At 54.1% G+C, this 26900-nt stretch overlaps 6 protein-coding genes across 6 annotated transcripts; 4 read left to right on the top strand and 2 right to left on the bottom strand.

The window, feature by feature from the left end:
* Nucleotides 1-1390: 1390 nt before the first annotated feature.
* LMH87_005988 (uncharacterized protein) lies at nucleotides 1391-2492 on the top strand (the record flags this gene model as incomplete). The annotated part of the gene is made up of 2 exons (XM_056203805.1): nucleotides 1391-1607; nucleotides 1666-2492. The coding sequence occupies 2 exons, from the start codon at nucleotides 1391-1393 to the stop codon at nucleotides 2490-2492; spliced, it is 1044 nt and encodes a 347-aa protein (XP_056059226.1).
* Nucleotides 2493-4589: 2097 nt separating this feature from the next.
* LMH87_005987 (uncharacterized protein) lies at nucleotides 4590-5901 on the top strand (the record flags this gene model as incomplete). Its single annotated transcript, XM_056203804.1, has 4 exons — nucleotides 4590-4796; nucleotides 4882-5113; nucleotides 5173-5735; nucleotides 5812-5901. The coding sequence occupies 4 exons, from the start codon at nucleotides 4590-4592 to the stop codon at nucleotides 5899-5901; spliced, it is 1092 nt and encodes a 363-aa protein (XP_056059225.1).
* Nucleotides 5902-6796: 895 nt separating this feature from the next.
* Nucleotides 6797-7735, top strand: LMH87_005986 (uncharacterized protein; the record flags this gene model as incomplete). Its single annotated transcript, XM_056203803.1, has 1 exon — nucleotides 6797-7735. The coding sequence occupies one exon, from the start codon at nucleotides 6797-6799 to the stop codon at nucleotides 7733-7735; it is 939 nt and encodes a 312-aa protein (XP_056059224.1).
* Nucleotides 7736-8747: 1012 nt separating this feature from the next.
* On the bottom strand, nucleotides 8748-10340 carry LMH87_005985 (uncharacterized protein; the record flags this gene model as incomplete). Its single annotated transcript, XM_056203802.1, has 4 exons — nucleotides 8748-9757; nucleotides 9821-10029; nucleotides 10154-10158; nucleotides 10335-10340. 4 exons carry the CDS (start codon nucleotides 10338-10340, stop codon nucleotides 8748-8750), a joined length of 1230 nt encoding a protein of 409 aa, XP_056059223.1.
* A 1885-nt stretch (nucleotides 10341-12225) lies between these two features.
* LMH87_005984 (uncharacterized protein) lies at nucleotides 12226-13427 on the bottom strand (the record flags this gene model as incomplete). The annotated part of the gene is made up of 2 exons (XM_056203801.1): nucleotides 12226-13060; nucleotides 13144-13427. The coding sequence occupies 2 exons, from the start codon at nucleotides 13425-13427 to the stop codon at nucleotides 12226-12228; spliced, it is 1119 nt and encodes a 372-aa protein (XP_056059222.1).
* A 3764-nt stretch (nucleotides 13428-17191) lies between these two features.
* Nucleotides 17192-18912, top strand: LMH87_005983 (uncharacterized protein; the record flags this gene model as incomplete). The annotated part of the gene is made up of 3 exons (XM_056203800.1): nucleotides 17192-17329; nucleotides 17395-17478; nucleotides 17536-18912. The coding sequence occupies 3 exons, from the start codon at nucleotides 17192-17194 to the stop codon at nucleotides 18910-18912; spliced, it is 1599 nt and encodes a 532-aa protein (XP_056059221.1).
* Nucleotides 18913-26900: the final 7988 nt, after the last annotated feature.

Here is a 26900-nt window from a genome sequence, read left to right as displayed (position 1 = left end):
TTGGCGATGTTAGTGCCTATTGCACTTCTACCCGCTACTGCTATCTATTGGCTTGTTCATCTGCGTTCCCCCCGCACTTGGAGTTTGCCGACGCAACCTTGACCGGGTTTCCAAAGTTGATCTTGCCCGAACTTTGCTTGTATATTAGAGTGATATTGGAGTGCCTTACAACACGGGACTCTGGGGTGCAGAAGTCCTTGGAAGCGCGGCGCTTTTGCGACGGACTCTCCCCCATTTTTAAAATCAAGCATGAAAGCTAAAATGACAATTTGGGAAGGTAGATGTTCTCGTTTGAACTAGGGCTATCTTTTACAAGCCGATTGGCGCACACAGTAAGAGCTCTCTCTGTTCTCTTCCGACGGCCACCTTGATTAGAGCGTAGCAACGCGACCTTGGACGTGCACTCTCCTGATCTAGTGAGCTTCCTAAATGTCAAAGCCGCTTTCACTTGTTGATGTATATACGAGCGACGGTGAACTGGTTACGCATACTTTCGTTTATGAGGCTTGCTGGCTCGCCGGAGGTTAGTTCGACTCTGCGCTTTTGAAACCGCCTAGCAAGCTGCACTGTAATGCGCCGAGTCGGCATGCAGTCATCTTTCCTTTTAAAACTAAATAGCCTAAGCCGAGCTCTGTAATAATCTAGAAAAGTCTAGATTGAATCGACACCTTCCTAAAAACCAGTGTGATCACCTGGACGCTTGACAGACAGACTGTCGCAACCATGCGGTCCGCTTCCACTTTGGTCATTTTAGGAAAGCGCATGCTAACTGATGTATTCCTGCATGTTTTCCACAGTCCTCAAGAAGTCCTGAGAGAGGTCTATCTTAGGGACACTGTTTTACCCGTGTTGGCAAGACCAGGACTTGGCCGACATTGCTTCGGCTCGCTTCGTTCCGAGCTGCTGTCGGCCCAGCAGATAAGTAGTTGGCACGAACCATGCGGCGTAAATCGCTTCCGACAGCCGGAATGAGGCGGCTTGGCAGGAACTCGAGCCCAGAAGTCAATTTAGAGCCTTCCATAGACCTCGCCCCTTCGATAGTGGCGTTTCTAGCCGTCACCGCCATGGACTGACTGTATTGAACTTGTGCTGACAGGTCGACCGAGCCAGGCAGAATCAGGAAAGTCACATTGTTTTCTGCACCGGTGAAATATATCTGAAGCCGCTAAACATCCTTAGCTTCGGGGTGGAAGGTCGCTTAATTTACGTGCTTGAGCTGGCAGAGGCACCCCATGATGTAGAGCGACCACGCCGCGCGCAGCAATCCAGATGCTTCGGTACCAATGAGAACGACTATAAAAGAGTTGAGTATCCTGTCGTGAGAACCTTTATGGCCAGCATCAAAACACCTTCTATATAAGCCGCATCTCCACTCACTTTTCTTTTCACAATGAAGTTTCTATCTGTTCTCACTGGCGCTGCCTCTGTGTCCGCAGTTGCACTACGAGATGTCTCCAAGGGCCAGCTCGATGTCACACTGCAAGCTGTCGGCAACTCTCAGGTAAAGGCCACTGTGCAGAACAATGGCAAGGACGACATTAGCCTGCTCAAGCCCGGAAGCATCTTTGATTCCTCTGCTGTGCAAAAGGTCAAGGTGACGACTGGTGGTAAGTTTTGGCCCTGCCACGTATAACTGACTGGATTCATTCTGACCCCCGAGCAAAGACCACGCTGTTCCATTCCTTGGCATCAAGAAGAGAATCTCCACCAGCAAGATCCAAGACTCTGCTATCCAACGCATCCCCGCTGGCCAGTCCATCGAGATCAGCATCGACGTCGCACAGGCCCACGACCTCTCCACCGGCGGCAAGTTCAGCGTCAACGCCGCCGGCTCGCTCTCCGTCGTCGGCCAGGACGGCATCACCGGCGCCGTGCCCTACAAGTCTAACACGGTCGAGGTCAGCGTCGAAGGGCGGCACGCGGCGGCGGCGCGCCACGCCTTTGCGCAGACGATGAAGCGCAGCGTCGTGCAGAGCGACTGCCAGGGCCAGAAGCTGCAGGTTACGCAGACGGCGCTGCGCAACTGCCAGCAGCTCGCGACGGCCGCGGGCCGCGCCGCCTCGTCGGGGTCCGCCAACAAGATGCAAGAGTACTTTAAAGCCTCGGACTCGCAGACGCGGCAAGAGGTGGCGGGCGTCTTCTCCCGGGTCGCGCGCGAGTGCAGCTCGACGTCGTCGGGCGTGGCACAGTACTACTGCAGCGACGTCGGCAACGACTGCGGCGGCAACGTGCTTGCGTACACGGTGCCGAGCGAGAGCTACATGGTCTACTGCGACCTCTACTTTGACGACCTGCCGGCCGTCACCCGGGAGTGCCACGCGCAGGACCAGGCCACGACGAACATCCACGAGGACACGCATCTCAGCCAGATCCAGGGCACTGACGACCTCGGCTACGGCTACGACGCCGTCCAGGGCCTCTCGGCCAACCAGGAGCTCAACAACGCCGACACCTATGCCCTCTTTGCCAACGCCATCTACGCAGGATGCTGAAGCGGTGTGTCGGTGTGCGATCCTGAGTCGTTTACGGGCTCTTCTTCCGTAGGCGAGCTGCATTCAACATGCAGGGGCCCAGACGAGTATGTGTATAGCCGCCATGATTGGCCCGGTCCAGGTCCGGCCGCTGGCAATTACATAGCTTTGCAAAGTATATATCCAATCGACGATTTCGTATCCATCGAGTGTAATCGTCCGTGTCTCAGTTGGTACGTGTCATGGCCAGTGCGTCGGTGTATGTAGGAAGCAAAAAGCCAGTGACCCTGCAGAGTGCAGCCTCAGTGCAACAGAGACTTGATCATACTTCAGCGCCCCGACAACACGTTTCAACCAACCCTTGTACTAGATCATCAGCAAACAGATTCTCCCCCCCCTCCCGACAGGGCCAGTATGTCATTCAATACTACTCTGCAGGCCACTAGGAGAAAGAGGCTAGGAATGGAGCGCCTAGCGTTTCCCCTCGGCTTCAGGGCCACAGGGCTAGACTAAACGAAAACCCACCCAGGAATCGTGATGGTTGCGAGCGAGGCGCAGTTGCTGTGTGTTTGCAAAACGTGGAAAATTCAGGCTACATGGAAGGGTAATACACAGTGTCACTCCGTGTCGGCATACGCCGCTGCAAGGCTGTGGAAATATTGGCGCCGAAATCGCGGACAAAGTTTGCGACGGGGGGGGAGAGGGGGGTGCAACTGCAGGCGAGGACGAGAGAGGGAGAGGGACAGACAGAAGGCGAGAGAGAAAATAGGGGACACTCCACCTGTTCAAGGTTTCTCGAGCCGCCGTCAGATGTGACAGAAGAGACGGCAAAGGCGTTGGGCTTTTCGGGCTGCAGGCGCCTAACTTAAAGGCAAAGACCAGCAAAAGCCCACGCCACTCCCATACAAACCACACACACACACCGGTTATGAGCCCTCCCATTGATGATGACCGTGTCATGGGCTGGCTGGCTGGCTGGCTGGCTGGCTGGCTGCTTCTGACAGCACAGCCTTTACACCGCTGCCTGAATCATGCACAGCATCGAGCCGACAGGGTAGCTCTCTCGTTTCTCCTCTCGCCGTTCCTTCGTCTTCGGGCCCCCGCAATTATGACATGCGTTCGACTTGATCATGGGTCACGGAAGATGCAGATTGTCGCCCCTGATTCGAGAGTCACTGCATGTAGGTAGGGTGTCTTTTGCAAAAGGCCAACGGCCCGAAACTTGGCGAGACGAAACAGTCCGACTCCGCGGCTGGCTCCCCAGGAGAGCTGTGCTCCAAGGACACGACAGACGATGCAGAGCCGACTTATCGAATGCAACCCCTCCTTCCCACTCCAAGTACCCTTTTTCCGTCCCGTCTCTGCTGTCGACACGTCGTCTCCAAGGGTCCTCCGGTTCATCTCGGAATGGGACAACATCAAACTCCTCCTGCAGCAGGTTACGACCGGTGCTGACATTTGACTGGATCTGTCTGCTCCATATGCCGCACCAGCAAAATGTTCGGCCTACCTACCAATGCACACTTCTCCACCAATCCACCGTAAGGCCAGCAAAATGGGGAATTGCTGTTTAATATACTGGGCATGCTACGCGCTGTTCCCTTTCGCTCACCTGAGCCAATCCTGTTGAGTAATCGTAAGCTAATAAGCCCCCCGTGTGCTGGGCCAAGGCGTGACGCCGTTGCCTTGCCCTTTGGCCCTGGTGGCCATTCTTATTAACGCCCTGTGTGCCCTTCCGTGCCTTTGGTGCCTAACGTCGTCCTTCGTCCGTGCTACGGGAAGGAGCGCATACGCGACACACCGCAGACGCACCACACACCACAGGCACACAGAGGCACACACAGAGGCACACACACACTCACACACCGTTTCTCTCTTACATACATGAGTCGACCGGCTTCGTGCAGATAAAAGGGTCTTACAATGTGGATGGCGAACCTAATAGCCCACACTATAGAAGTAGCGTATGGATGCCATTCTCCCTCTCTCGCCAAGCAGCAAGACGAGACTCTCCCATCCTCCCTCCACCGGTAGCCCGACCGTTTGAACGTCGCAAAACCATCTCGAGATCTTCCCAAACGGTCGTCGGAATCTGGCTGGGAACCCACAACTTCCGTCATGGACTCTCCGCCGGCGGGGTCGGCGACTTTGCCATCGCGGCAGATGTTTCCGTTGGCACAGCTGGGCCAGGTCATGTATATGAACGCAGTGTATTTCCACAATGGACACATTGCTCGGGGCGAGACGCCGGCCAAGCTCGACTATGGTTGCATCAATTTGGTGTACTACGCATACGCGAGTGTCGCGCCAGACGGGATCGTTTATGTATGTGCGAATCTCGTCGCCATTTTCTCCATGTTTCCCTGATCATGTATTCTATTTGTGAATGTACTGACGCTTACTGGTGAAGCTTGGAGATATGTGGACCGACATCAAATCCCCCGTGGACGGCGTCGAGGGAGGACTGGGCTCGCTGATGCAGCTCAAGCAGCAACATCGACATCTGAAAGTACTCCTTTCGATAGGCGGTCCTGCTGCATCCAACGTCTTTGTCTCTATTGCGACGAATCCCGCTACGCGTCACAACTTTGCGCACACGGCGGCGGGACTCGTGGTAGCGTCGGGGCTCGACGGCGTGGACAGTAAGTTTGGACTGCGATATTTTCCCGGCTTCACAGGCCGTCGCTGACCAACGGACAAGTTTCGTGGCATGTGCCAGCTGATCCGGTGCAGGGCGCCAACTTCCTGGCGCTCGTGCAGGCCGTGCGATCCAAGATGCAGGACAAGCGACTCCTGCTGACGGCCGCGCTGCCAGCAAACCCGGCGGTGCTGCAGCACATTGACCTCCCCACGGCGGCGCAGGCGCTGGATTTTATGAACCTGCAGACGTACAACCTGCACCACGCGCAGCCCGGGCGCAGCCTCTGCCCGTCGCAGCTGTATTCCTTGGCCAAGGACGAGCCCTCGACGTCAACGGCGGCCAGTTACCTCGTGTCGCGCAGCTTTCCGGCGCAAAAGATCCTCCTCGGTATTCCTACGTTTGGAACCACCTTTCCGGGCTGCGACGGCCCCGCGCAGCCGTACGACCCGGCCAGCTCGCGGTCGGTGGACTATCTAGGGCTCCCGGTAGAAGGAAGGCAGGAGGGCATCGACAGGCGCCGCATCTCGGCATACTGCGCGGGTGGGACAGAGGGTTTCATCGCGTACGATAACCCAGAGACGGTCAAAGAAAAGGCCGACTTTTGCAAACAAAAAGGATACGGGGTACGTTTTGCTTGCGCCAAAGCTCATCCAATAGCGCATTATCAGGCAAAGGGGGAAGTTGTTAACGCTTCATCAGGGACTATTTTACTCCAACGCTTGCACGGACGCGGACGAACGAACGAGAAGCCTCATCACGGCTGGCTTTGCGACATTGCATAGCTCATGAGGAGCTTCTTTTGGCTTTGGTGATGGGAGCCGGATATGCTCGAGCAGGGAACCGTGCAGGCATCAACGACGCGGCAGATGCAACCACGGCCTGATATATACCCAAGAAGATAAACTGTAAGTTGATGTAGAATTTTTTTCAGAGGAAAGAAAGGGGAAGGAAGGAAAGAAATAAAAATACATTTGGAGATGACACGGAATTCGGATCTCTGAATGTGACGGGTGCTACGATTGAATAGCGCAAATATCACAAATGGCGGAAACAAGAAGGCTGTTCGGATATAAGAAGATCTGAAGATAGGGCTAAAAAGAACCCCTAGGCGATCGATCGAGAAAAAAACATACGACATCGCATTGTCTGTACGACGGAATTCAATCGATGCCTTACTGGCACTTTTTGCTAGGTACCTACTAGGTAGGTGGGCAGTGGACCTCCAAGGCGCGCCAGTGACAGCGCCACCCAGTGCACTGGCCGCTTCTGGCTGGGGGCTGCTCAGCGCTGTACCTACTTAGTGAGTATACACTCAATCAGCGTACGGATACCTTAGGTACTTCTAGGTCCAAAGCCGTTTTCTCCCTCTCCCAAACTCCACGTGCTGATAAGATAGGTACCTCGCCGACCTCGAACCGTTCAAGGGTCTCTCGTCTGCCTAGGACCCAAACGTCAACATCTAATCAGTTTGTTTCCATCTCTTCTTTCCTTATTTTTTGGTATTTGGCTGTTGTTGTGGTGCTTCCAACAAAGGGACCCTTTTCCCCCTTATCTATGATGCTTCCGGACCGTGGCTCCCTTTGCCACTGAACGCCCTCTCTCTCTCTGTCGAAATACTTGGGCTGCAACACTCTACCGGAAAGCTTTGGTTGCACACACACACACCTCCAACGAAACACGAACCATGGCAACCCCGTCTGCAGACGCAGACACTGCGTCACGCACCATATTATCACCCTCCTCCACATCAGCAGCGGCAGCAACGGCACCCGCCGACGATACCCAGAGACGCCCAGCAGACCCGATCCAGCTCTCGGCCGCCGACTGCAGCGTCGGCGACGACAGCGGCGCCGTCGCCTCCTCAGTCGCCTTTGGCGTTGCCGCCTCGACCTCTGCCGAGCACATCCCCTCCTCATCCTCCTCTCAACACCCTCCGCCGCCTCCGCCTCCGTTTGAGCCGCTCTTTGCCCTCCTCACGAATGCCACGACCGGCGCCACGGTGCACCCGCGCATACACTACCTCTTCAGCGATGATGACGCCTCCATACCCACCGACGCCACCGCACAAGACGACGACGATCAGCAGCACCGCAGCCTCGTCGTCGATCTTGCGCCGACGCCGGCCTACGATGCCTGGGCCGTCTCGTGCGCGTCGAGCCTCGGCCCCGAGTTTGCCGTCACGGCGGCCGCGCTGTCCAAGCAGCAGTCCGACGGTGGCAGCAGCAGCGGCGCCCCCAGCGAGCAACCCAGCAGAGGATCGTCGGGCGGCGGCGCTGCCGCGCTGATGCTGCATGTCGAGGGCGTCTCGCGCGACCCTGTCGATCTGCGCTCCTCGGCCGAGGCCGTCGGCAGCGCCGGCAGCCTGCGCTCGTCGACGGGCAGCGGCAGCGCTGCCCGCGAGGACCTCGAGGCGCTGGCGGACGATTTCCGAAGACGCATGGGCATCCTGAAAAAGGTCGTCGGCGAGGGCGAGAAGCGCCGCGCCGTCGTGGCCCATCAACACGGTGATGACGACGCGGGTGTTGCTGCTGCTGCTGCTGCGGAGAGCCACGAGATTCACGACCCGGGCACGCTCCGCTCCGGAACGGCCAGTCAATCGCACGATGCCTCGACCAACACCTGATGACACGGACTGAAAACAAATGTCCATCAATCCCTTGTTTGCTATACCAACCCATTACTCTTGACGAATACATGATATATATACCTATATACCTAACGACAGCAATACGCACCAACACATTGCAACGATACAAAACACAGCCAATGTTTCTTCTTTTTCACTTTCTGGATTTTTGTTGCAAATGATTTCCCGCCTGTTCGGCACAGATTGGCCTCTTTTTCTTTCTCATAAGGTTTTTTTTTTTAAATACATGGTTTTCTCATTCATTTTTTTGTATTTAGACAGCTTCAGGCGTTTACAGGAGTTTACTTTCACCATAGTTGGACAAATGTGAACATCACTTCTCTACTCTATCAAGAGCTCTTGCTACTACATGCAGTTTCGCGCTCTAAATCTTTTCGCTTCGTCATCACGACACAAGACATTATTTAAAGATTTTTTTTTCTGGTACTGCTCTCTGCGAAAAAAAAAAAAAGAGTAAACTAACAATGAGAAAAATTTTGAATGACTACAAATTACAAAGTTGGTACGCCAACACCATTCTTTTTCTCCTTAAAAAAATCAACAGAACAAAGAGAGAAATAGAGAGAGTGTGTGGAAAAAAGGAAAAAGAGTTATTAAGTAAAAAGAAAACAGGCAGAAATAAGAACGACAGACCATATCAAAACAAACGACGCAGGCGCCCCTCCATCCTAATATGTGAGAGACCCAAAAAACAATAGAAAATGGTGCAAGCAAAATGGTGCGAGTCTGGCGTCCTTTTCCACGCTGATAAAAGAGGGTGTGTGCTTGTTGGTCTGCTTCTTTCCAGGGCGCACGATTTGCCATGTTCAGAGGAGCGTCATGTTCAACCGCAAGGGAGTTGTGATTCTTCCATCCTTCTCCGTCGTCTTCCTTTCTTTGACTCAAAGGTGGTTGGTAGTCGTGCAAAAAGATGCCCAAATAAAACAGAATTGTATATTTTGTGTGGGAAAAATTGAAATGGGTCCTTTGATCGAGCGTCGTAGAATATTTACTGGCGGCGCGCAATTTGGGGCAGATGCACGCGGTCCTTCATCAAACGGGTGAGATCTGACAAGCCTTGCTGGTCTTCCGCAGAACGGGCGTCGATATTGGGCAACAGAGCGCGAGCAGTAATCTCGATAGCACGCTTCGGGTTGCTATTGTTGTTGTTGTTGTTGTTCTGACCACGGATCACAAAGATGTAGATCAGGACAATGATGATGACAATCACGATAATGGCAACGCAGATACCAAGGCAGATCCACTTCTTCTTTCTCGTCTTGCGAGCAGTGTTGACAGCGACGCCGATTTCCTCGTTACCCTTGTCGAGATTCTCGACGACTTCCTCGCCCTTTTGCTCAATTTGCGTGACGGCGGCTTCCTGCTGGACGACCAGCGTGTCCATGTCCTGGAAGAGCTGGGACAGCTCGACCATCTGCTGCTCAATCTTGACGAGGGCCTTGTGACGGTCCTGGACGGCGGAGAGGGCGGCGCGGGCGCGTCCTTGGCGATCGCTCTGCATAAGGGCCTGGCTGAAGACTTGGTTGTTGCTCGTGTCCTCTACGGCGGCGCGGACCTCCTGCTCCGAGGCTTCGGGGCGAACGATGCGGTACTGACGGGCCATCTGGTCCTGGGTGCGCTTGCGGAAGCCCGACTCGACCTGCTGGTACTGCTGAATGGCCTGCTTCAGGCGGCGGTCGACACGGCCCACCTGAGGCTTGTTCTTGGGGGTGTTGGCCTCGGGGTTGGACTTGATAGTGCGGACGCGCTCGGTGAGCTCGCGGTACTGTGCCATCGTCTCCGAGGAGAGCGCATCGAGCTGGCGGTTGGCGGCGCTGGAGGAGGAGCTATCGGCGTCGTCGAGGGTTCTCTGCTGAATCATGCGCAGCTGCTCGAGGTTACGTTCAATCTGGGCGATGCCGGTGTCAATTTCGCGGCACTCGTTGAGGATGGCGTTGCCATCGCTGCCGGCCATGGAGCCAGCATTCTGGGCGAGGGGAGCCATCTCGACATTAGAGCCTGGAGAAAAGTCAGCTAATTTCATTACCTGCCTTCTTGCGACGCCAGGAGAGTTCTGCTTACCAGCATAGCCACCATCTATCGACGAGTTGTTGTTGTTACCATAACGGCTGTTGCCACCACCGGCGGCGTAAGGGTTCTGCTGCTGCTGCTGTCCGTAGCCTCCTTGCCCTGCGTAAGGGTTCTGTTGTTGTTGACCGCCGTAGCCGCCCTGCTGGCCGCCGTAGCCCTGACCGCGCTGGTCGTAAGGGTTCGGCTGTTGGTTTCCGTATCTGTCAATTCAAAAAAGACGTCAGCCCGAGTTCGCGAAGGTCAGACGGCGGCGTGCCGCTGTGCACCGTCGTGCTGGCGCTTGATGAGGTTCGTTGCACTGCGAGGAGAGGACCAATTACTAACCCGTACTGTCCAGCCATTGTCAGTATAATGAAGTCTTGTTAATTGCAGCGAGAACGAAGAAAGTGCATCGGAGAGAGAGATTGGGACGAAAAAAGAGGCAAGAATGCCAAGCGCTCTGCATCGGAGTGTGACGTGCGGCGACAGGGCAGTGGAGGACAACCGGGGACGGGGCAAAACTGACACTCATTTTGATCGAGGATGAAATGCGTCAGGCCAGAAGCGGGCCGTTCGTCAAGTGCTGCGAGCCTTGCTGGAGTATGCGAAGCAAGTGTGTTTGAGTCAGACGATTATGGTGCTGCAATCGGAGGATATGGGATGGAAGCGATTGCCGTGCGGGAATGGTTGGCGAGCCCCCGGAAAAAGAATATGTAGAGAGAAAAAAGTAGTAGATTAAAAAGAGATGAAGTGAAAAAGAGGCGAAATGAAGGAACAGCAAGAGATGGACAGACAGCGCTGTTGATGATGCTGAAAAGCAGGCTAATTGAGAGACCGTAGTGGGGAGTGGCAATCAAAAGGGGCTGCGTAGTGCCAGCCAAGTTTAACCAGGCACACTGTCCCGGGAGGAGCGAGGGTACTTGGCTTCAAGTGGGAAGCATTAGCAAATACTTGTACCGATACTTGTCTTGAGACCTGGGTTCCGGCGCTAGGCCCACCAAGCCTGGTCCCTAGCGACACCCTAAAAAGAGGATGCGGGTGCCTGGCTGGCTTGGATGCCTCTGTGGTGTACCGGCTGCAACAGCTCTGCAACGCTCGTTCTTGGGCAATTTATTACAATGTCGACGGTATTCATGAATGCGCACACATATACTGCTCTCTTCGTCGCTCTATTCGTAGCCAAGCGATGCTCTGTCTTCATATCCTCCCCCTCGACTGGACCCCTCGTGCTCCAGTTGGCGCGCGCTGACTGACTCTGCACTAGGCACACTTTTTTGGCCATCCCACCCCGTCCTACAAATCGCTTCCGACACGAAAACGGTCCCTGGACATGGGCGTTTTGGCAGGGCACTTGGCTAAAAAAAGGTCTAAACCATGGTCTATGATTGGTGCACAGCGACTGCGCCGGCTGGCCTTGCCACCACACGTAAACCTCTGACGCCGCATCCCCAACCACTGGAGAAACGCCTCGTGTTACTGAGCCGAGCTAGCAGTCCGAGGATCTGCTTCCAAGCCAAGCGCTTAGAGAATTGACGGCCATCTGTCCATTGTGGTGGCAGTTCAGATGGGATGCGACAAGGCAAGCGGCAGCCAGCTATTCCCCCTCTTCCGTCCCCCCCTCTCCTCCACCTGTAACAAGGGCGACTGCCGCAGCCCTTTGCTCGCTTTTTGAGCTTGTTACAGGCTTGTAGGGCCATCCGGCTTGGATGAAAAGTGGCGCCCGTTTCAAGTGCAGAGATTGGAATCGGCGTCTCTGGGACATTGCACGCCGCCGTCTACAGGGCTGGCTCGGCTGGCCAGCAAACTCCCATCGTCAGCGCCGACATGTCTTTTGGTAGAATCACAAGAACCCCCGAAACTGCATGTGCTTGACAAGTTGCTGCTCAATGTCTCTCCGTGTAGACACCGCTATAGCCACGAGGCAAATGTTGCAGAAAATAGCATCAGCTTCTCGTTAGCCTAGTGGGACGCCACAAAATGGCCCAGCCCGCTGCAGCTCAAACGACGCCGGTCAGCAAGGCTCGCTCTTTGCTCAAGCTCTCCAGCCTAGCCTACTATTCAGACAGTTGGGCTTTCTTCATGCATGCACAGCCGAATGCGCATACGCAAAAGGTGACCGGGCTGTTTCTGCGTCGTTGACGCAAGAAATGTCTCCGAAGATCTCGTAGAGATCTGGTCGCATTCCAGCCTCGGAGCTCGGACTGTGTCTCATGATGTCACATTTCCATGCCTTCCATTCTGCACATCTTGGAGGGCCGGAACCAGAAATGCAAAGGAAATTATATCATTGAAAATGAATAAAACGTGGAAAGAAAGCAAAGAAGGCAGCAAGAAAAGGCACTGCGATGAACAAGAAATGCTACTCTACAATGTATATGTGCCATCATCATACTCCGCCATATGCATACTGCATGTCATCAAAACGTTGCATACGCAGACACGTAGCTCACGCTCGACTTGGTCGGGTCCGTCAGTAGCGCGCTCCGATCGTACCGGACGTGTTTGAACCGCGGCTTGTCCTCGCCCTTGCTGTCCGCGCCGAGCAGCTCCAGCGCCGCCATCATGGCCCCAATCGGATGTCGCCCGCAGACCGAATTGTCCGTCTCCTCGAGGTTCTCCACAAACGCGTCGTGCGAGCCCGTCTCCATCGCCTCAATGGCCTCGTAGTCGAGCATGCGGATGCTCTCGTGGATCGGCGGTTGCGGCGGCGCGTCTGAATCCCGCAGGTTCACCAGCTTGCTGCGGTCGTTTCCTTTGAAGTACGGCCGATAGTCGCTGAACTGGCGGCCCCAGTGGCAAAAGTCTGAGCTCACGACAAAGGCGTTCTCGGGGTCCCGCAGGTACGGCAGCAGCAGCCGGCCAGTGGCCTTTTCGTCGGCCGCGCCGCCGGACACGAGCATCGGCACGATGGAGGGGAATTCGGCGGGCGTGGCAAAGACGGCCTCGCAGCGCTGATAGAGAAATGCAATCTCCATCTCGAGGCTGTGTTCGTCAATCTCGCGACGCCGCGGAATGTTGCGCACCTCGGGCTTGCCGTGCGACTCGGCGGCCGCGGCAATGTCACGCAGCGTCTGCTGGTCGACGGTGAAGGCACCGAGGGGGGTGCTGTACTTGGAATACGTCGACAGAGCGAGGCCCGTAAAGTAAAAGTAGTGCGTCGGCCCCAGCACAAACACGCGCTTGGCCTTGGAGAGATCCAGGCAGCGAAAGGCCCACGCGGAGCAACGTCCTGAGTAGGCATATCCGGCATGACTATTCAACAAGTTAGTCGCCAACGTTCCTAGACACGGAAACGGGAAAGAAGAGGGACTATGCATGGCTGCGGGAGTACTTACGGAGCTATAATGGCACGGGCCCCGGGTATCGGCAGCGGGGAACCTTCAATCGTCTCGGGCACTTCTTCGAGATACTCTTCAAACTCCCATCGTAGCTGAAACGGCGCCAGCTCGTACCAGCCGTCAAAGGCCTTTTTGGGCGGCCGGTTGTCGTCGGGTAGGTTGTTGAACGTCTCCGTCATCTTTTTGCGCTCTGAACGGAGCAGCGATCGCATCTCGCTGTCCGAGAAGTCGTTCCACCCGCGACCCAGGACCTCGTCGCATGTAAGCGGCGCTTCGGGCATGGCGACGACGTAGTACGGCTGCTGCGTCAGATGTAAAGATGTGAGGTAGAACTCTCACTGGTTCCCGTTACTGGATTATGTGTAATTTGTCTTTGCTTTCGATGAGACCAACGATGGACATCTGAGGAAAGCTTGTTCATGAGGAGTGAATGGGCCATCTGAGGCGGGGCAAGCGGTTGCGCCTCGATGGTACAAAGATGGCTGGTGCTGTGGCGGCGAACCACTTATGCGGGGTTGTGCAAACTATGAAGTTGGACGTCACGCCGAGTATCATTGTCACCGAGAAAGCGAGTTTGTTTTCTTCTGCTTTGCCACAATAAAAATAAAAGTATCGGTTTGTACTCTTGGTAGGATTGCCAGATAGTCTGGACTTGCTTCTAAAGCTATGAGGCACAACGTGAGTTTCATTTTGGCGGGTCAGCCTCACGTACAAAATCAGCTACAGATATTGATGAACCAATATAAGATGGAAGCAAGCAAAAGGCTTGCAACAAGGCTTTTTTTTTCAGCTTCAGTATTCTCATCTATCCGAAGCTTCGCAAAGTTCATTGGTATGCATGGGAGTCCATCGGGGGATCACTCGAGACCTGCTGGCCGACGTTGGCTTACCCTGCAGGTTGTAGCAGACATATTTAATCGTGGAACATTTTCGCCGGCACATATACACCGGCTTATCTGACATCTACAGCCTGGTCGAGACAAGCCAGCTTGATTCGCGTTGCAATCGATCCTTTATACCAGCTTTATTTAACATTCGGTTTGTTTAGCAGCTAGCTCATCCGCAGATGGTATACCTAGCAAGCCAAAAAAGCGGAAATATTTTTCAACGGAATCGCGAGTCAGAACAACACGGCCCGAGATGTCGCCTGCTACCACGCGAACCTCAGTGGATAGGATAGAAAGGCTAGAAGGCGCATTATTTGGCGTTATTGGACCCCATCGTGGCATCTCCGAGCTGCGCGCAAGTGGAGGCGCAGTGGACATGTCGGCAGCGGCGGGGCAAGACGCCGAGGACTTTTTGTGAAAGACATGATGCAGAAGCGTAATTTTGCGTGTTTATCGTTATTGCGGTCTTTTGTCGCTTCTACTAAAGATTTTCTGCCTCTGGCTCCCCAATACTCGCGTTGCTAGAGTGGCTGTAGCTGACTCGCGACGAGGGTTTGCATGCGATAAAAGTTCGCCGATGAGGACTGCTGCCAACAGGCAGGCAACCAAACTCGTGCTTGTGTTGTGTTATTTTCACCAATGGTATAGCTGATCCGTCATTCAGTATGATAAAGCAGGATATAGAGACAGAAGAAGCAATATCAAACCAGGCTCCAGGACCCTGCCACCCCGCACTGCATGCCAACGCCGCAAGCCGGGCCTCTGTGCGAGCGGCTGGGATGGAGTTGCACGAAGCTGAAAATAAGCTGCATGTTCTCGTCCAATTGGAAGTGCATGAATAATTTTCACGGCACACATATGCTGGTCTATTATCGGGCCATGGTGAGGGCCGGCCCTCCGCCATCGGCTGAAATGAGACAGACAGACCCGTCAATTCGTTATATGGTTGTCGTGAAATGTACATATTCTCCATACGTAGGTTTCCACGTTTTAAGCCAGAGCGCTATCCATGAATCTTTCACGGCTCGCTGAAAAAGCCCGAGCTCCAAGATGGAAAGCCGATGGAATTTAAGCATTCGCAGTAAGGATTCGATCCTTTGGCAGGTGCAGAAAGTGGCGCGCGCAGCCTGGTTGAAAGCGGAAAATTGACAAGCAGATCACTGTCATATGTTCCCGGAGCTCGCGTTCTTAACAGGAAACGGCGCCGTTGTGCTGCGGCGCTGCATCGGAAGTATAGCCCGCGTAAATTAATAACTGAAAGGATATAAACCGCTGTCAATCTCTCCGAACCGTGTGCACTGTGGAGTTAAAAGTTCTCTGACTGAAGCCCTGTCAAGAATCAGGCCACTTGAACTGTTCTATTGCGTAATGTAGCAGGAAGCCAAAATGCGCTAGATAGAGCCTTTTCGTCGTTCCGACTCGGCGAAGCGAGTCATTGTATAGAGACGCTAGTTGAGAGCGAATGGTATGCCAAGTTGATGCGCATCAAGCATGGCTGCTGGAGGACACAAATTCCGAATGGAACCGAACAAGGACGAATAAAAGAATGCCAACCTTTGCTTGCATGGGTGCAGCATCCTTGTACCTGCCGTGGGGTCTGAGCGGCCGAGTCTCTCTTGCGAGCATCTCTCAATACACCGAACAGCGGTTCGTGCAGAAGGCTTCGTGGATAGAAGAGTGGCGCCGAGGGGCTATCAGTGCGTTTCGAAGTGGAGAGCGAAAAGTTGTTTGGAGGTTGAGATTGTTGGCGCGTGCTCTGCAAGTTTTTTGGATGGAGTTTGCTGCGAGCTCGGCAGTATCTGGCGCAAGCGCGATGCCAGCGGCATTGGGAATATAGAGGACAGCATGTGTCTCGGGAGATGATCATGAATGCCATTCACCACCCAGCTGAGCACGTTTGAGCACTCCGCTCACTGGAGCTGGGTGGTGTTGGGTGATGCGACGTCGGAATGGTGGAAAGCTGGAGATTGCTCCCTTCGGCCCACTGGGTGGCTCGGCTTGGCGGCCGGGCAGCGCTGATCATGATGGGAAATCTGGAGGTGGACGAGCTTTGGATGCTGCGATGTATGATGTGTTTTGGGCGAGATGTGCAACTTTTGTTTGTAGGAGACTGATGGTAGTCGCCCTGAGCTGATTGCAGAGTTTGTCTGCACTGGTTGACAGCCGAGTCGCACGAAATACAGCAGGGTTGGGTGACGAAGCTTCTGAAGTTAGCGCCCTTGGATAGAGGTACCTAGTGGCACAGGGGCGCTGGAACCATCTTGCCGATCTGGGGCGCCAGTTCGAGAGCAGCAAAGTAGTGCGACGCTAACAAGCTTGGCTGTAGCTGTACGTGGGAGAGGTTAAGTAGAACCGTTATCTTCGGAGTACAGCGAGGCACATTCGGGAGTTGTAATAATTATGACGTTTTTACTTTGCCACTAACATATTTGCGTTGGCGCATCTGCACATCCCATCAGCAAGTGCTTTGGTCGAGATCCTGCACAAGCCCCGTCTGACCCGTCAATGGCTTGTGCCGTCTGCAACTGAGACAGCATAGCAAATACTATGATAATGTGAATAAAGGGATGCCCTTTCATTGTTGATTGTCCTGCTGTGCACGAACAATCTCGGCCAACATTCCACCCCAGTGTTTATTTTGGGCCAGTGGACTGCCTTACCTAAGGTGCAGTGGCCTCCAGTGGGCTCCGGGGGATGCTACAGGGCCGCAGCGCATCTCCGAGCAGCCTTCAGTGGCTCCACCCACACCACAGGCAGGCGCTCCAACGCCCAGCAGCTCCCTGCAGGCTGCTGCGCAAGCCCTGTAAACCACCTGCAGGGCTCGCCACTGCCCCTCCGAACTGACGTTCCCGGCAGCACGCCACCAATAAACTTCCCAAACCGTCACCAATTGCCATGCCAGCTCAGCGCAGCGCAAGCCGCGTATTATTTTGTCATCCGCCATCCCACCCCAGCCTGGCAAAAACTTTCGTGGCTCGGTATCCCTTCCGCCACTGCTTGAACACTGTTTTCTTTTCTCCTTCTTTATATCGCCAACTTCTATTTTCTTTCCCCTTCCAGGTTTTCCCTTTTGTATATTTGCTTCTGACCCCGAGTGCCGACTTTTCTTATCATCACCAACGCAGTTCTGCGAGGCGCATAGCACAACCTTGCCCACCATGCCGTCCAAGATGGCGCTCTCCAAGAGCACCCGTATCAAAATCATGATCGGTATTGATACGGCCTTTTTCCTCCTCGAGCTCATCACCGGTTTCGTCGCCCATTCGCTCGCCCTGACTGCCGATGCTTTTCACATGGTTCGTCCATTCTTCCGATGACCCTACCGCGCGCCACGGCTGACCGGCCTAACTTTGGTTAATAGCTCAACGACATCATCTCTCTCATTATCGGTCTCTGGGCTGTCGTCGCCTCGCAAAAGGAAACCACCGACGAATTCACCTTTGGCGTATGTACCCCTAAATTGCAACCAACAATCAATCTTCATTCCCTAACTTCATCACAGTGGGTTCGCGCCGAGATCCTCGGTGCCTTCTTCAACGCCGTCTTCCTCATCGCTCTCTGCGTCTCCATCATCCTCGAAGCCCTCACACGACTCGTCGAACCCCCCGAGATCAACCAGCCCAAGCTCATCCTCATTGTCGGTATCGCCGGTCTTGTTTCCAACCTCCTCGGCTTTGTAGTCCTCGGCGGCCACGGCCACGACCATGGCGACGAAGAAAGTGGCCACGACCACGGCCATGACCACGGCCACTCGCACAGCCATGACACTGACGAGGAGCGTCGCAACATCGCCGACGAATCTGGCCCTGTCCAAGATGTCTACCCCGATGTTGTCGTTGGCAAGGTCGCCGCCGGCGCCCAGGCCCGCACCTCGTCTGATAGCCAAAACCGCGGTCGCCGCCTCTCTGGCAAGAGCCAACAGCACTCGCGCTTCACCAGCATCGACGACATGAGCATCCATCCCTCCAGCTTCCGACAGGACATTATTGCCGCCGGCCTCCACCCATCTCCTGTTCCCCAGGAGAGCGAATCCTCCGACGAGCGTACCGCCGATGAGGCCGAGCCCACCGAGAACTCACCCCTCCTTAAGGGCTCCAAGAGCAACAACGGCGCCACTGCCATCAAGCCTCACAGCAACAAATCCAAGCACCGAAGTCGCCGAAACTCGAGCGTCCACGCTGGCCACAACCACACATTCCCCCAGAAGGCTGGCAAGACCACTGGCCACAACCATGCTGACATGGGTATGAACGCCATGATGCTCCACGTCCTCGGCGATGCCCTCGGCAATGTCGGCGTCATCGTCACTGCTCTGGTCATCTGGCTCACCGATTGGCCTGGCAAGCTCTATGCTGATCCCGCCGTCTCGCTTTTCATCACCATGATTATTCTCAAGACGTCTATCCCGCTTACCCTTGCCACTTCGCGCATTCTGCTCCAGGCCACCCCCGAGAACATTAGTATCCAGGATATCCGACAGGACATCGAGAGGCTGCCCGGCGTCGTCAGCTGCCACCACATTCACGTCTGGCAGCTCTCCGACACCAAGATTGTCGCCAGCATGCACCTCCAGGTTGAGTTCCCCATCAACACACACAGCGGCGAAAAGTACATGCAGCTCGCCAAGCGTGCCCGCAACTGCCTTCACGAGTTCGGTATCCACAGCGCCACCATCCAGCCCGAGTTCTGCCTCGATCAAGACCACGAGCACCTGCGAGACGCGGCCGCGCTGACCCTCGACGGCCAAACCGACCCGACCGCCCCATGCCTGCTCGAGTGCATCGAAGACTGCCAGGGCCAGAGCTGTTGTACGGGCGAAGGCTCCTCCAAGTCTCCCTCTGTGCGACGTGCCAGTGACTCCTCGCACACTGCCCCTTAAGCGTGTACATCAAAACGTGTACACCAAACCCTTGACCTCGGCGTCACCCCAGTCTGCCGCACAAAAGCTTCGCCGCAAGGCCGTAGGACACGCTGCTGTCCGAAAATAGTGCTTAGACCGTGTCTGCGCCCTTCATAGCATAGCTTGCCAGCGCATGACAAGTCGATACATTCGTTCAACGTCGTTAATACGCGTTACATCCATATATATTTTCTTTTATTTTCAATGTTTGGCGACTTGCGTTCCCCTTCTTTTCTCGACTGGTACGAATGGGTACGCCTTGTCATCTAATGTCTTGCGAGCATTGTGCTCCGTGAACGGGATATAGCTGATTGTTTTCTTTGGCGTGAGTGCGTGAGTGTGGATGAGGCAATGGAGAGAAGGAAAAGGAAAAGCTTGTTGTTGTTTTTGGGAGAATAGACGGTGGGAGTTGTGCATTATTGGCGCGTTTTTAGAGAGTGGTAATAAGGTGGCGGCGAGACGCCCCTTCTTGAATACTTTTTGTAGAGTCAGCGACAGATCTGTTAAAACATGGTGTTTTGTTCTTTAAAGCGTTCGGGAGTCTTTATAGTGCTTTACTGCGAGAATGCTATTGAGCATGATTTGATGCTTTGTATTCTGGATGTCCATGTGCCTGCCTTTGACGGTGATGTCCCCTGATGTGATCCAGGCGTGCTGCACGCGCCAGCCGACTCGAGCTTGTAACGTAAACCCACATCATTGCTCATTCCACCATGGCATCTATTGACATGAGTGCAAGTAGCTCTTCGGCACCTGCTGCTGACATGTGCTCCTCTTGGTTGCTGTATCCGCGCATCTTCGACTGCGCAAGTGACACGGACAAATTTTGTCTGAATTGTTGAATCCACAAAACTTTAACCCCCTTCCTGGGTGTGGCAGCTTGTGGCTCAATGCAGAAGGCTTGTAAATACCAAAAAGGGAGCAAGGAAGGCAGCCAAGATGCCCCTCTCGTCAACACGGACAAGCCATGCTCTCGTACGAGGAGTTCACTTTCGGGCACCAGCAGCAGGCAGAGATGCATTCGGATCGCGAGAAGAAGAAGAAGAGCAGTCTTTGATATTGGTGCTGCTTCCCAGTAGCAGTTCTGGGCCGAGTGCGGCCCCGACAGCGGGCTCAGCTGCCCGACGTGAAGAGGAAGCAGATGTGGCCCGAGCTGGGGCAGAAGCACCGACACGACTACAATCTCCTTCACCAGATTCAGTCTTAGTTTTAGAGTTGTTTCGAAAGTATAGGCCATGACATATGAGCTGCTTGGTTCTCGTCAGGCCGCAGCCGCGCCGGTCTCAATCTTTCAACGGACATGTATCGAAAGCCAGTGGACCATCAGCAGACAAGTCTGCGGTTGGAACCTGGCGCGGCAAAACCCGGCGAGAAACACAGCGACAGGCTTCTTGAATTGACCACCAGGATGATGTCGTAAACATGCACTCTTACAGGGCTGTTTACAAGGGGGGTTTGGAGGTATGCCGTCGTTTGTTGAAGTGATGTTGGCAAAGGAGCTCCTGTCGAATCCCCCCAATTGCCGGGCTTCCGGGCGAGGAACACTTGAGAGCGACTGTGTGCTCCCCACAGACTGAAAGCAAGAACAGGTTTCTTATTGCACCCAGTCTCTGTAAGATGGATAATAATGATGAACAGGGACGAAATCGCTGCATTGGTGCAGTAGACGGGGCAGTGTTCCATTGCTCTTCCTCTTGACAATGTCTCGACTCCTGAAAACGAGCATCGATCTAGAACCCCGATGCGGAGCAAGACAGATCTACTTTATAATCATGGAATTGCTTCCGCACTTGTCCTCTGTTCGGGATGGACTTTTTGGGGAGGAAATAATATCAACGGAGGGACTACGGATTAGGGGGTCTTGTACAGTTTCGCTTGCCGCTCGTACGACAACCTCTCATCCGCAGCTTGAGTTTTTTTCCTCGCCCAATCCCCCCCCCCCCCCGATGCAAATTAGAACTGACGATCCAAGCATGTTCAAGCATTGCACCGGTGTTTTTCTCACTGTCGGCTCAAATTTCGTCCATACGATCTACAACAACAGCCCAAGTATCAAGCCGTCATCAATCACAATTTCCCCCCCAGCCACCTCGGAAGTCCAACTCCAATACCGCTCTGTTTTAACTTCATTTCAAGCCAATATACCCGTCAAATCCCGACTCTGAACTTTGTTTCTACGGCTTTTCCGTTGTCATCGTCGCAAGTGTAGCTGCAACAGCGTCGAAAACGGAAACTCGTACAAGAAGAGCACCGATAATTTACTTTCAGTCGTTGAACTCGGACGTAGCACCACTAATACTACTCTCGCATTTTCATCATGGACTTTGCTAAATTGTAGCTGCTAATGGTATTAGTTGTGCGTCGCAAAAAGCTTCTTTCACCCCATTTGGCTGGGTGTTTCGCCGCAGCACCGGCCGATACTGGGCTCGTGCTCTACGAACAATGGTCTCTATTTTTAAAACCCCCTCGGGACGACACCCGCAAAAGCAAACAACTTTGTTTCTTGTCAATTGGACATGTATCGGTGTGGACAAAGGAGAAAAGCGAGGTAAATTCTTGTCGTCCTGGTTGAGCTTTCTCGAAAATGACCCGGCCAAGGCTTCGCCGAGCTCACCGGTGACCCTTGCTAGCCCCGTGGTGGTGTTTGCGAACAGCGGCCGACCTGTCGGCTTTTCTACCAGTAAATACATCCAGCGGCCCAGTACTTGTCTATGCTTCCCAGAGCATCCGTACAGTGACTTGAGTGTCATTGATGCAGGGAGCAAGCATTGCTTTTCACATCCCAGCCATTTTTCAAGCCATGGCCCGATAGCTGGGGCGTTGCAACTTGGCCCGCGCTCTACTTGCCTCGAACACGCCATTTCCTCACCACCAAAGCTAGTTAGTAGTAGCGAAATTGGCTGGCCGTACGGGGTGATGCGATCTGAGCCGCTCTGGTGGCCGTGGGACACTGGTAGCCGACCTCTTCGTATAGCCACCACTGGTGCGCAAGGAGGCATTACGGGGTTTTGAAGATGCAAATATACAGTTACTGGGGGTATATCCCGCCCCAGCACTGTCTTTGATGCCACCTCAGACAAAAAGAAACCTGAGCCTCGGTCTTTGCTCAGCCTGGGCGCCTCTTCTAGTACAGTACAAGCATAGAAAGTCAAAAAGGGAATCTCCAGCTTGCGCACGTCCAATGAGCTTGACCTATCGCCTTGGTTCAAATCGAAACAATTGGGGAAAAAAGGCAAATTGTATCGCCGAACTGTGCCTTCCCTTGCAGAGTTCAGAGGCCGAAACCGTACGGCCAGAGATATAAACCCTGCCGGTCCGGGGTGCCATGTTCGGTCTAAATCCGCACACCCCAGCGCGCAGTAACGACGTCGCCCGTGCGAGCAGCGGCTTGGTTGCCCCTCAATTTAACCCAAAAAAGAACGAGGAGAAACATCCGAGGCTGACGGCAGCAAATTAAACGACTGACGCTTTTGAATATATTATATGCGCCAGCGAGGAGGAAAAAAGGTGCCGTGTCTCACAACGATTGCTGGTGGCTTAGGGCAGGTCTTAGAGCCAAAGTAATTTGATGATAGCTATTCCAAGGCCGGCCGCATAATCGCTCGGGTGCGAACCATGCATATGTACGCATGAGTTGCCTAAATTTTATGCTGCAAGGCTGGGGTAAGCATTCAGCCATCCACAGCGAACCGGGTTCAGCCATGTTGAACAGCTGATCGGCCTCGCGAACAAGCGCGGGCCCCGGTGGAGGATCATTGCCTTGGGGGAAAGAATACGGTACGAAAAGCGATGGAACCGGTTCCTCACTGAGCCGATGCCCTAGAGGAGCGACATTTTGCCTTTTCCTTTGCATAATAATAATGGGCTCCGATATCGTGAGGAGAAAGCTATCGCGCATGGCCAGTGCTTCAAGCCAGCGCCCCTTCCCTTGTACCAGTAGAATTTTGGAGGCTGCGCCGCAGGTATACACACGTGGCTGTACAGAAGAATACATTTTGCCTCGAATAGGTGCTGTTTTAGCTCGGCGCGGCGCTGATCAAACTGCTGTGCGTCAACATGGGCTTTCCGCTGCCCGCAGTAGCCTTGAATCAGACACGATGGCGCATTTGTTCGATGCAGAGCTAGGCAGGTGGCTTCCCTAGAGCGTTACGAGCGGCCTGCAAGCTCAACGAGCCTGATTTGACGGCAGCGGAAAGCGGCAGGAGATGCCAACGAATTGGCTTCAACGGTTCGTAGAGACGGAAATTAAAGTATAAGCATGCAGTTTGTAACAGTCTGATGTGCATGTGCCTCGGCCAGGAGCTCTACGCAGTGGCTGCACCTCATTGGCGACCGACGATGTACAGATTGCTGCTAGGTGGCGTGCTCTGCAGCAGCTGGCGAGTCGTGATTGGCATCCTTACCTAGCAACATTGAAGAAAAGGCGCCGAAGCACCAGGGCGTCCGACCAGTTGGTTGGTCGCGCCATTGCATGGGCCGTATGCAAGAGCAAGGTTCGCTGCATAGCTGAGCACCAATCTGGGGCAGGCTGCGCCAGCGCCATGCCATGCACATGTAGTGGCGGCCAGCATTGTGGCAAAGCTCGATACAATCGTTCATGACCGACGTCTTGGCCGACGCGTCCCGGCCAAACCGTAAACCAAGCACGATGAGAATTTGTTCTACGTAGCAAAAGAGGCCGTTATTATCACAAGCCTCAACGAGTCTCGAAGCAAGCCACGGCTTCAGTAGGCCGTAGACCAACTCTGCTCGAAAATGCTGCCAAGCCACAGTCTGTAATAGCTACTGGTAGCTAGTGCGGCGTTTCACTAGTAGGCTTGAAGCTGGCGCTGTACCTATACGTTCTGGTACATGACATGGGCGTGGCGTCGAAACATCCTTGGCTAGCTGCTGCATGGGCTCCATGAGCACGTCCACGTTTGGTAGAGGCACTCCCACCTGCTTGGCCTGTTTGGCAGCGACAGCTGAATTTAGCAGTGTCGTGGACCAGAGCCAAAAAGGACGGGCGGATTTGCTATGGAGAAGTCGGGCAAAGCTAGCTGCCAAGCTGCTTATTTTCGACGGGGCGCTTCGCCGCCGGCTGCCAATTCGAGGTAATGAGTGGCCCATTAGTGACGTTGTGGCATCGAGATGTTGGCTGTGTTGCAGGGGGATAGGTAAGCCTGCGAATCTCGATGCACGACTTGTTCTGCCAACGCGAGGCGTAAAAAAAACCTGGAAATTTGCGCATAATCTTAACCGAGTTTCGAATAATCCCATGCTTATTTACCAGCACAGCATGGGGAAGAGCAACATCTCGATGATTTTGCTCCCCTTTTCTCGGATTGAGCTCTTTTTTTTTGTTGCTCGGAATCAGCGGAACTGTTACCACTGATGTGTCGCTCAATGCTTGTCGATAGCTGATACTTGACAACCTTTACCAGTGCTCTATCCTCTCGACTCGCTATAAAGGCCCAGGCAATATCGCCCGCGTAGCTTTGAAAAGTGACGTCTGTCAATTGCACGGAGCCTCTGCACCGGCCTCGTAGTGCGAATGGCTTGCGGAGACTTGGCCAAGCAGTGCTTTGCTGGCCTCGACACTCAATCCAGATACGAGTGGCTGGGGCAGCGTAGTAATAGCTCGCGCCACGTCGGGAGTACCTCGTGCACTTGCACTGCGGCGAAGCCGTTTCCACGGCAAAAAGTGGCATCTAATATAATCAAGCTTTGCAGGGGCCGGCCAGACGCCTGGAAAAAGTCCTGGGTCGCAATTTCGAAACTGTTCTTCGCATCACGATCGCAGTGCGGCCTCAACACGGAACGGACAATAGCGTGTGTTGATGAAAGCGCTAGGCAGTTCATCGGCGAACCTTGCCAGCAAGCCATCTGTTGATGCCGTTGCGAACTCTGTCACGACTGGCCGCCAGTCTCAGTCAACAGTGGCCAGGGTCCAGGCTGGGAAAGGGAGAAGCTAAGCACGACGCCAATCGCAATGTCCATCACGCGATGAATAGCGCGTCTTTGGCCGATGCCTCGAGTGGCCAGTTTTAGCTGCAAAACGCGTAAAGTGGCCGAGTCGTACTGGCCTGCAAGCCACACAGACACCAAAGCAACACGCCATTGAAAGCCAATGGTGGCTTGTCCACAATTGGTGCAACCGCAGATCTGATTGATCGTTAGCTTGCTTGCTGCACCAGAGGAGCTTGACAATCGTGAAATAGGGCATGGTGTACGTTCTTAGCACACGAGCTCCTCATTAGCTCCAAGAACTAAAAGCCATTCGAGCAACCAGTCAAGTTTGCTCTGCAGCTAGCTGGGCCATCCCCCGCTCACCGGAGCCCAATTCATAATTATTAGTACACCTTTCTCGGCCATACTTGCGTGAATTGAGGTGGGGACAATCCTTTGCGCTGGAGCATCTTGAACCGAATTGGAAGCGACGCCGTCTGAATCGATGCACACTCGTGCTTCTTTAGTGCCATGCTCGCAAATAGCCAGCGGGTCCATTGCATGATCTGCAGCAAGCTGCCACAGCTGGGCAGGCAAGCAGGTGGCAAGGGCCTGAATTTGATATGTCAAGCAACTTAACTGGGGAACTGGTCGTGAGGCAGCCACCACGAACACGAATGACAGTGCTCGGATCCTCTGAGCCGAAAGGTGGTGTGAAGCCAAGTAAAGGCTGAACCATGCGTTCGGTATCAGGTTTGGAGGTGCAACGCCAAGTCCAATCCATCGCAGCAGCTGGTAGCAACGGCTACGATGCAAGCGAGTGCAACTCGGAGAAGAAGCAAATATGGTCCCTCGATGACGACTACTCGCGTCGTCTCGGCCGCCCAGCGTGAAGACGTGTGTTTTGACCAAAACAAGCATGCGGTCATTGAACCAAGAGCGCGTGCCATCTCGCCCAGTTGTATTGAGAGTTTTGCTAGACCAAGCCGCAACGCCCGGCCCAAGCCACCCTCTTGACGCCCAAGTTCAATACAGAGCCAATGTAGCGTGGAGCGGCTGACACTGCATGTAACCTCGCCCACTGCGAGTCTGGTTTCAAGTGGTCCAAGACGGCTTAGAGCGCGGGGAAGCCTCCAAACTTCAAAGGCCGTCGACTAATGAGGACCACAGCTTAGGCATCCTCGAAAACATCAGAGCGACCTCTTTGTTTTTGTTTTTGTAACCTGCTTGCCCAAAATGGACTGCTGGTGATGTGTCGTGCAGGGTCGTCTGGTCTTCGTGTCTAGCGGACGGTGGATTGCGCCAACTGCTAAAGGAAAAAAAAAGCAATTATCTGCATCGTCGCAAATCCGCGGACTGTACTCCGCACCCCGTGTCGATTTTTCATCAACTTTGCACAGGTACATCAGCCAAGCCAGACAGCCGCGACAAGTATCGACGCTATGAGCTTGGTCTCGCGCTAACCAGAATGGCCTCTTTTCCTTGTCTGATGATGCCGTGTGCATTGCCGCTGTGAGACGCTAGCAGCAAACCTTGGGATCCATGGATTTGCGTGTGTGTATCAAGCCATAGATCTAGACATTGTAGACTCGCGCTTGCGAGTGACCGGCTGGCGTCTGGCCATTATCGGTGCTTGGTCGCCTCTGACTAGTACAGCACCTGGAGAGAGTCACAGCGAATGTCAGCGATTGTTCCAAAGCATCTAGAATTGGTCATGACGTTTTACCTTGAGCCTAGACTGGGCTATCGATGGATATTCATCGGCATCTGTCGGCGGTTGACTGGGCAAATGTAGATGCAGGAGGAGCAAACAAGCGTTGGCCGGCTGCCAGGTGTCAGCGGTTTGCTCTGGATAAATCAGCCGTCTGGGCTGCTTCGCAGGTTGGTGCCGAGAGCTGCACCGTTGGACCGCTACGTTTTTTTTCTTTGATGCGGTCACAAATGGCAATATAGTTCTCTTCTCCTGAGTCACTCTGCAATCATCGTCCGCTTGGGATATCACTTTAACTGAGGGGCTGGGCTTTACCGCCTCGACTTCC

This window comes from Akanthomyces muscarius, chromosome 1 (assembly GCF_028009165.1).
Source record: "Akanthomyces muscarius strain Ve6 chromosome 1, whole genome shotgun sequence".
In the NCBI taxonomy this organism is placed as follows: domain Eukaryota; kingdom Fungi; phylum Ascomycota; class Sordariomycetes; order Hypocreales; family Cordycipitaceae; genus Akanthomyces; species Akanthomyces muscarius.
Note: the sequence above shows the minus strand (reverse complement) of the source record. Positions and strands in the feature narration are given on the sequence as shown.